Consider the following 10,104-nt stretch of genomic DNA (forward strand, 5'->3'; position numbering starts at 1 on the left):
GTCAGGGCTGTTTTGGCAGCAAAACGGGGACCAACACAATATTAGGCAGGTGGTCATAATGTTATGCCTGATCGGTGTATAACTATGACACTAGTCGGTGTGGCTCGAAGAAAAAAAAATTCAGACTGCAAGCAGATTTTATAGCAGGTTTATGAAAGTTTTATTTTAATGCTTGATAAAAGACACCGATCCGAGGTCAGACCATACGATTAAACTAAAACGTGCGCGACAGACAAGGCTGTTTTGAGATCAGCGATTTCAGACACATCGCGTCTTGCGCTCTGAAGCGCGACACTTCCGGTTATGAGTCAGCCTGCTTTACGGCATTTTAAACAAACCAAAATGTCAAGTTTGGTGGGTTGATTAAACCAGATAGCTGACATGGTGCTTAGAATGGAGTTTCCGTGGATTTACGTCAGGAAGAAAATTGGGTAAAGCCAGAGAATCGTAAAAACTATCGGCGTTTATTGGGAGCTACGCGAGATATTTTTAAGGTTATCTCGAAGAGACAACGTTAGCTATGAGGCTAGCTGCATAAGTAATGTCCGAGTCAGCTGACTCATAAGAGCACGGGCTAGATAGGAAAGTTTTAAATGTTTCAGTGATCCATATTGTAGCAGTGAATTAACATGTTGTAGGTTTTTACAGCGTCCAGTAGTTCAGGTCATATAAGGAGACGTTGTCCAGGTAGCACATAGCTTGCTAGATGAGAAACATGGCTTGTTTACTCGGTTGCATAACTGGCTAGGGCTAGACTTACCTGTACTTATTAACTACGGATATCGTGCCAAACGTCTTGCTATCGATCAGCCTTTCAGTTTGGGGATAAAAGCATAAAAAATAACAGCAAAGCTGGTTAATAATTACAGTGGCATTCAGGGATTGTGCCACTCCCACTTCTCATTCTCAGGAAGTCATTTTATGACTAATATTGTTTTATATTTTAGTGGCTGTTCTCAATATTAGCTGATGTGTGATTACTCAAAAGATATCAGGTCGAAAGCGGACACCATGTGGCTCCAGCAGAGGTTAAAAGGTCTTCCTGGTTTGCTCTCAAGCAGCTGGGCCAGACGTGTATTGGTTGTCTTGCTCCTTTTCTTAATATTTTACTGGTACCTGAGCCCTGATAGGATCTTCAAGTTCACCAGTTTCTTCCGGGAGTCTGGAGGCACGGCTGGAGTCTGTCTGCAGACTGATATTAACAGATGGTCAACACAGGTCGACCGTGGTGAAGGCATCATGAGCACGCCGCAGATGAAACTCTCGGTGCCGTTTGTAACAGGTAATGGACATGTTTTGGTGGACGTGGATTCTAATAAACTCTGGGTGACGTTGTCCTCTCAGCCGGGTTCAGCCCCAGTGCACCTGACGGAATATTCCCCCATAGTACGATGGCAGATAGCTGGAAAGCGCTCGGAGGCACAGGCGAAAATGTTGTGGTACCGGAAAGGCTCTGTGCTGTCTTCACGGTGTATCCTGCTCGACACTTCCCAGTCCTCTCGGGATTGCGTCATCATTCGAGAGGAACACATCGCCCACCGTAGCCGACCTAACGTCTACATTCAGCGGGTTCACATTAACAACCCAACAGACAAAGCGATATCGGTCGAGGTGTCTGTGGAATCGCCATCGTTTAGGGGTGTTGCAGAAAAGGTGGACGATAAAGAATTCATGATGTCCACTGGTAAAGTTCTTACAGAAAAGAAGGAAACGGTGTTGATGGCTGTGGGGACAAAACGTCTGAGCACGCGCTTTCAAGTGCCTGCAAAATCTGAGCATACTGAAAACATTGTGAGCGTAATTCACACGTCAGAGCCTGTCGAGCCCATGCAGACGGACGACACCTTCAGCAAGCTTCGAGATGACGTCAAAAGAGAAATGGTGGAGTTGCTACGAGCAAAACTGGAGGATTTGGTCCAGGAGCACCAGCAGGCTTGGGCAGATCTTTTCATATCTGGCAAGTTAACCAAAATGTTTTATATTGTGATCATTTCATTGGGCTTTTCCAACCAGTTAAGAGTATGGATATGCGTACATGTAAATAAAGGCTGTATTTTATACCACAATATCATTTTATGTGGTTCGAATCACTCTAGCATGAGCTGAGATAGTACTGACCCATAAATATTATTATATCTTTAATTTTTCTGCTGTGTCTCAAAAAAAGCATTAAAAATAATGGCCTGGTCCACTCTGCTGCACAAATACAAAAATTCCATCCTGCTGAAAGATCCCTTCTGTCTTCTTTTCATAGGTATAGAGATAAGGAAAATCACGGACGCTCACACGCCGTCGAGCCGTACAGTCAACACTACACTGTACTACATCCTGTCCTCCTCCACAGCCCCCCTGCTGGAAAGCAGCCTCAGCACAGAGGAGCGCGATAAGCTGGAGGCAAGCCTGAACTACGCTGATCACTGCTTCAGCGGCCACGCCACCATGCACGCCGAGAACCTGTGGCCTGAGCGCGTGAGTGGCGCTGCTTCTCTCCTGCAACTAGTTAATCTCTGGACATTAACCCTCCAGAAGCGTGCCTGCAAGGCTCTGGTTTCCGCAGGTGCTCATGGCATGATGCAAGCCGTGACGCTCAGCTTTGGTGGCCTCCAGTTCACAGAGAACCACCTGCAGTTCCAGGCCGAGCCGAGTGTCCTGCATAACAGCTACTCGCTGCGTGGCTTGCGCTACCACCGGGACCGCATCAGCCTCTCCGTGGTGGCCGACGCAGACGGCCGTCCCTCACTGCACGTCTCTGTCAAACCGCAGGACGAAGAGAAGCCGGTGAAGCTGTACGCCTGTGAGGCAGGATGCATCAACGAGCCGGTGGAGCTCACTTCTGAGCCTCGGGGTCACGTGATCCCTGTTTTAGTGACGCAGCCTCTCACGCCGCTGCTCTACATCTCGACAGACCTGAGGCACCTGCAGGATCTGCGCCACACTCTGCACGTCAAGGCCATCCTAGCACACGATGAGCACATGGCCAAGCAGGACCCAGGTCTGCCCTTCCTGTTCTGGTTCAGCGTGGCGTCTCTCGTCGCCCTTTTCCACCTCTTCCTCTTCAAGCTCATCTACAACGAGTACTGCGGCCCCGGCGCCAAGCCGCTCTTCAGGAGCAAGGTATAAATCCATCAGGGATCGCTCATCAACTTTGGGGTGGTGTTGGATTTCCTTTATTTTTTTCTCCCTTCGCTTTCTTTCTTATCCGCAAATCTTTTTTGTTCCTGAAAAGTACTGATCAGAATGATTGAATGGTGTCGGTAACCCCGTACTCTCAAAACCTTCGGAGAGTAAGGCAGCGGTGAAGGATCTCTACAATCATCTGCCCGGGTGTCCCCCCCCTCCCACACACACACACACACACACACACACACACAAACTCCTTGCTAACTGAAAGCACCAGTGTAATTTTGGCTGGCACTGCTGTGTGATGATCTCGAAGATCTTGATGAACGTTTCCTTTCTTTCTTTCTTGGTTTGTTTGATTATTGTTGATGCTATTAATAATTATTTGCGAGTCATAAAGTAAATGAAATATTTATTTTTTTATACAAATGCGTCTTAGTTGGCGAGATTACAACCGACAAATTAGTCTTTTGTCAGAAAATTCCATCATTTAATTGGAAACTTCCTTCTTTGCTCATGTAGACTATACATTTCAGAGAATTGTGAAGTAGTTCAATCAAACAGAGTGAGGATTTGAATTTTATTTGATATCTAAGAAATTTGTGCATAATTTCTTCACTGGTGCCTTCAAGTTTTTCTTCTTCCAAGCTGGTAGACGGGGTCTCTGTCTGTGCGCTCCACCTCTTTGCTTTGGCTTAGGTGTTAATGTCTTTTTCTGTTTAGACAATTGTTTTTACCACCATGCATAAGAACGCTCTAAACAAAGAAGACCTCTAAACAAACACCTGCTGCCACAGAGGCAGAAACGGAAACGAGCTCGCATGGTCCGTGGTTAAAATCGGGTTTCGTATCTTAATAAAACCCAATGGTTTAATAGACAAACCATGTCAACCAAATGTCTGCTTCTAAAACACGCTAGATTCATAATACATCGTCAGAATGTAAATACATTATATGCAAACAATTCATACTTTTTTGAATCCGTTTCATTTAAACAAAAGATAATCTGGACCCCAGCAAACCCAAGCCAAGAATCCCATTAATCATCGGTGGTACAAAGCAATTGGAAAAGAAAAAAGATCTTTCACTTTGTTGTATCTGTTCTAGTTTATAAATGTGAAACTACATTGATGGACTTTTTTTCTCAAAACTTTAGAGGTGAAATTTCAGGGTGAAAGGTGTTTTTAATTTTATTTTATTATTATTATTTTTATTCCCTTTATTGTTTTTCTTTCCCTTCAGTGTCAGCTTGGAAATCATTGGTGTTTCGTGGTGTTGCATTTGTTTGAGTCTTGATTTGTGTTTTTATATTGACTCACTATGATTAAATTAACGAATCAGAGGTGATGCTCATCGTCATTGATTTGTCTGCTGAGATTGATTTACCTGCAAATTTGATTATTGTGAGCTAGAGCTGGGCGATAAAATGTTTAAGCTGGGATATTGGAGAACAGACGCTAAGATCCAGGAAATACTCTAATGTGCCATTCTGATAAACGATCTTAAGCAGAGAGAGAGAAAGACGGACAGAAGCAAAGATTTATAGGCTTAAGATGATAACTGCAATTTCTGTGCTATCCTCATTGTACTTTATTATTTGATGACACTCTTGTGTTATACAAAAGATGGCAAAATTTAGGCCTGTTCTATACAAGTATATGCAATATACACTGTATTGCCAAAAGTTTTGGGACACCCCTCCAAATCATTGAGTTCAGGTGTTGTCTTTCAGGGATTGGGCCCTTAGTTCCAGTGAAAGGAACTCTTAATGCTTCAGCATACAAAGACATTTTGGACAATTTCATGCTCCCAACTTTGTGGGAACAGTTTGGGGATGACCCCTCCCTGTTCCAACATGATTGTGCACAAAGCAAGGTCCATAAAGACACGGATGAGCGTCAGTTTGGTGTCCTGATCTCAACCTGATAGAACACCTTTGGGCTGAATTAGAGTGGAGACTGTGAGCCAGGCCTTCTCGTCCAACATCAGTGCCTGACCTCACAAATGTACTTCTAGTGGAATGGTTAAAAATTCCCATAAACACACTCCTAAACCTTGTGGAAAGCCTTCCCAGAAGAGTTGAAGCTGTTATAGCTACAAAGGGCGGGACAACTCCATATTACATTCATGTGTATGTAAAGGCAAATGTCCCAGTTTTGGAATGGCTCGCAGTTTCCACTCTAATTCATCCCAAAGGTGTTCTATCAGGTTGAGGTCAGGACTCTGTGCAGGTCAGTCATGTTCCTCCACACCAAACTCACTCATCCATGTCTTTATGGACCTTGCTTTGTGCACTGGTGTACAGTCATGTTGGAACAGGGAGGGGTCATCCCTAAACTGTTCCCACAAAGTTGGGAGCATGAAATTGTCCAAAAATGTCTTTGTATGCTGAAGCATTAAGAGTTCCTTTCACTGGAACTAAGGGTCCGAGTACAACCCCTGAAAAACAACACCTGAACTCAATGATTTGGAGAAGTGTCCCAAAACTTTTGATAATATAGTATATAAATATTTTGAAAAAAATTATGGTCTATATCACCCAGCTCTATTAACCACAAGTAGAATTTTCACAACTAGACAGTGTACTTTTAGAAAAATGGGTTCCTCAAGGGTTCTCTGGGTGGTTAATGGCTTTCTAAATGAACTCCACATGGAAGCTGTAAAAGTTCCTCAAGAGGCACAAACAAAAGAATGCTGAAGTTAATGTATTTTTCCATTAGAGCATATGATCCAAATCTCTAATTCCACTATGAAAAACTCATAAATATATGTAATGTCAAAGAAGAACCATGTGACAGATGTAGAAAAATGATGGCAAAGCTGACATTCGAATTTAGATTGCACATCAAAACAAGGATCTCTTCTACACATACATCAGGCATAACATTATGACCACCTGCCCATTTATTCTTTTGGCCCCCCTTTTACTGCCAAAACAGCCCTGACCCATCGATCCACTGGATCCCTGAAGGTGTGCTGTGGTTTCATGCACCACAATGTTAGCAGAAGATCCTTTAAACCCTCCATGGGCCCCAACTCGCAGCTTAAAGGATACTTGCAGGACTTAAAGTACCTACAGAACTTAAAGGATACTTTTGATAGATACTGACCACTGCAGACCAGGAACACCCCACAAGTGCTGCAGTTTTGGAGATGCTCTGATCCAGTGGTCTAGCCATCACAATTTGGCCCTTGTCAAACTCACTCAAATCTGTACGTTTGCCCATTTTTCCTGCTTCTAACACAGGACAAAATGTTCACTTGCTGCTTAATACATCCCACCCACTAACAGGTGCTATGATGAGGAGATAATCAGTCTTATTCACTTCACCTGTCAGGGGTCATAATGTTATGCCTGATCAGTGTACCTTCACATATTGAAAATACCACATTATTAGAAACACCTGCGCTCTTGACATTTGTGCAATTATTCAATCAGACGAATATGTGGATTAAAAAATGAAGATACAGCTTTAAAGTTTCAGTTAAAAACACCAAAGTGTCTAAAATGCCTTGTTGAATACAGAGGGCAGAGGAGAATTGCCTGACAAGTTTGAGCTGACAGGAAGACTATGATAACTTAAATATTGACTCTCTACAGCCATGCTGAGCAGATAAACATGTGAGAATACTGAGCATGTTGAACCACAAGGGAGATGTTCAACAACAGCAGAAAATCACAGTACGTTCCACTTCCGTCAGTTAGACCAGGAATCTGAAGCTAGAGTGGGCCCAGACTCACCGAAATGGTACAGATGACGACGGAAGAAAGACATCACCTGTCCAGTTCAGTGTGTTGTGTGTTCTGAGATGCTTTTCTGCTCACCATGCTTGTAAAGAGTGCTACTGTAGCCATCCTGTCCGCTCAAACTATCCTGGACCTCTGACCTCTCTCAGTAACAAGGTGTTTCCTTTTTCACGCTATCCTGTGTAAATGTTTTAAAAAGAGACTGTTGTGTGGGGAATATCCCAGGAGATCGGCAGATTCTCAAATGCTCGAACCAGCCTATCTGGTACCAACAACCCTGCCACAACCAAAGTCAATGAGCTCACTTTTTCTTCCAAATCAGCTTTTGACCTGTAAGCTATATTATTATATGCATTGTGCTGATGCCAGCTGATTGGATAATTGCATGAAAATGTAAACGTATAGGTCTTCCGATTGCCATTGAGTATATACACTGATCAGGCATAACATTATGACCCCTGACAGGTGAAGTGAATAACACTGATTATCTCCTCATCATGGCACCTGTTAGTGGGTGGGATATATTAGGCAGCAGGTGAACATTTTGTCCTCAAAGTCGATGTTAGAAGCAGGAAAAATGGACAAGCGTAAGGATTTGAACGAGTTTGACAAGGGCCAAATTGTCATGGCTAGATGACTGGATCAGAGCATCTCCAAAACTGCAGCTCTTGTGGGGTGTTCCCGGTCTGCAGTGGTCAGTATCTATCAAAAGTGGCACCCATGACCCTGTCCCGGTGACAGGGTCATGGGTGGCCAAGACTCATTGATGCACGTGGGGAGCGAAGGCTGGCCCATGTGATCCGATCCAACAGACGAGCTACTGTTGCTCAAACTGATAAAAAAAAGTTAATGCTGGTTCTGATAGAAAGGTGTCAGAATACACAGTGCGTGACGGGTCAGGGCTGTTTTGACAGCAAAAGGAGGACCAACGCAATATTAGGCGGGTGGTCATAATGTTATGCCTGGTCTGTGTATTTCTATTGAATAAAATTCAGTATCCATGTAGTCCAAATGAATTTTATCCTTAGTGCACTGACATGGTGAAAAAGCCACATTATTTCTAATTCCTACCTGTTTAATGTCTGTCTCCAGTATGAGGATGACATCTGACCTCCATCAGGTAATGTGTGAAGCCCTTCCTGAAGTGCTGAGGACAACGAGTCAAATTCTCATCATCAGTTATCTCTACAACCTGGTCAATCCTTACCTTGGGAACTCACTGAATATTATTATTTACTAAATTTAATTATAGAAATCTGTGTTGCTCTGTTGGTGCTGTTAAAGTAGGAAAAACAGGAAATGGCATTTTATATTTGCAAATAATGTGCAATATGATTAAACATAAAAGGGAAATTCAATGTGCATTGAATGATAATGAATGAAGATAATACGATGCAGAGCTAAAATGCACATGATTAGAGAAATGCTTATATTTTAGGTAATATTTAAGGGGTTTTTTTATTTAAGATTTAAGGGACATGATGCACAGAATAATAATTTTGCTTCAAGACTGGGTTTGTTCACTGATTCTGAAACACAGTCTCACGTCTGCAAATCACCAACAATCCATATGGCTAACTTTGTGGGAATGTGTAAGAATGGGTTAGAGATAGGGCTAGTCTACGTCTAATAACTTTCTAAAACAAATCACTCCTCCCTTGTTCATTTTATTTCATACATAGTTTGGATTGATTAGTTTGGGTTTATTTATTTTTAATTCTAGGTGATCTGTATGTGAGAAGTTCAAGCAGAGAGCTGTTGCAAAGCTCATTTTCTACCAACTTACTAGAGACTACACTGTTAAAGAAAGAACTGATAGAGGTAACTAAAGGGTGAGACTTGTAGTAAGCAGTCGTAGCTACTTAGCTACGTAGCTATTTAATTTAGATACATGTACACTGATCAGGTGTAACGTTATGAGCAGTGACAGGTGATTATCTCCTCATCATGGCACCTGTTAGTGGGTGGGATATATTAGGCAGCAACATTTTGTCCTCAAAGTTGATGTGTTAGAAGCAGGAAAAATGGGCAAGCGTAAGGATTTGAGCGAGTTTGACAAGGGCCAAATTGTGATGGCTAGAGGACTGGATCAGAGCATCTCCAAAACTGCAGCTCTTGTGGGGTGTTCCCGGTCTGCAGTGGTCAGTGTCTATAAAAAGTGGTCCAAGGTAGGATCAGTGGTAAACCAGTGACAGGGTCATGGGCGGCCAAGGCTCATTGATGGACGTGGGGAGAGAAGGCTGGCCCGTGTGAGCCGATCCAACAGACGAGCTACTGTTGCTCAAATTACTGAAGAAGTTAATGCTGGTTCTGATAGAAAGGTGTCAGAATACACAGTGCATGACGGGTCAGGGCTGTTTTGGCAGCAAAAACAAAACCAACACAATGTTAGGCAGGTGGTCATAATGTTATGCCAGGCCAGTGTACTCTGTACTGTAAAAAGCTAGGTGTCAAACAAATAATGTTGCACATTTAAAGTGAAGGATGTAATCATGATAATGATTAAGAGGGGGAAAGTGTTCCAGAGATTGAGACAGTGAAATCTGAATAAGGTGCCTGTGCTTGCACTGCACATATGATTGTCTCCTCTTGACATGATTTATATAGTGATTTACACAATCATTGTAAGTTTTTCATGTCTGTTAAATAATTTGTCCACATACACTAAATGGGGATCTCTTTTAGAATTGATCCTAAATCAAAATAAATGCTTTAAACCCATCTTGACACTAATCACTGACATGAAATTTATATATACACATAAATATATAATAATATATATTAATAATATATATACACATAAAAGAAATCGAAACGTAGATTTTGTTTAAAGTAGACTGTAAGATTGATTTGTGAATGCAGATGCAAAAATGAAGGAGAATGAAACAAAAATAATAATAATAATATTTAATTAATGTGGATTTTTTTTTTTTGTATACAAATACAACCTTCTCAAATCAGCTGTATGGCTTGTGCATATTAAAGAGGTTCTTTCTGCAAAATTATGGAGCCAGGGGAGAGAACTGCTTGTTATTTGTATTGAGGTGTGGAGTGGGTTGGGAAACTTTTTGTATTATGTTCATTATTTTATATGCTTCATTTACAATTTTTTTTTTAATGGCTAATAATGAATGTTTTGTTGGAAACTTTGATTTGAAGGAATAAAGTTAATTAAGGTTATCGATAAAAACTGAAATTGGTGGGGACGTTTATTTTTTATGCCGATGGAAAATCTT

General features: G+C 42.0%; 1 protein-coding gene across 1 annotated transcript; it reads left to right on the plus strand.

Annotated features, from left to right (window-relative positions):
* Window positions 1–291: 291 nt before the first annotated feature.
* On the plus strand, window positions 292–9,633 carry kiaa2013 (KIAA2013 ortholog). Its single transcript, XM_058389543.1, has 3 exons — window positions 292–1,957; window positions 2,255–3,114; window positions 7,961–9,633. Exons 1-3 carry the CDS (start codon window positions 970–972, stop codon window positions 7,976–7,978), a joined length of 1,866 nt encoding a protein of 621 aa, XP_058245526.1. The 5' UTR covers window positions 292–969; the 3' UTR covers window positions 7,979–9,633.
* Window positions 9,634–10,104: the final 471 nt, after the last annotated feature.

Source organism: Hemibagrus wyckioides, linkage group LG05, assembly GCF_019097595.1.
Source record: "Hemibagrus wyckioides isolate EC202008001 linkage group LG05, SWU_Hwy_1.0, whole genome shotgun sequence".
In the NCBI taxonomy this organism is placed as follows: Eukaryota; Metazoa; Chordata; class Actinopteri; order Siluriformes; family Bagridae; genus Hemibagrus; species Hemibagrus wyckioides.

Bases quoted from the DNA above. Each gene is read 5' to 3' on its own strand.
- kiaa2013 (XM_058389543.1), top strand. From the start codon at position 970: ATGTGTGATTACTCAAAAGATATCAGGTCGAAAGCGGACACCATGTGG. The intron at 1,958-2,254 runs GCAAGTTAACCA...TTCTTTTCATAG, and splicing joins GGCAGATCTTTTCATATCTG to GTATAGAGATAAGGAAAATC.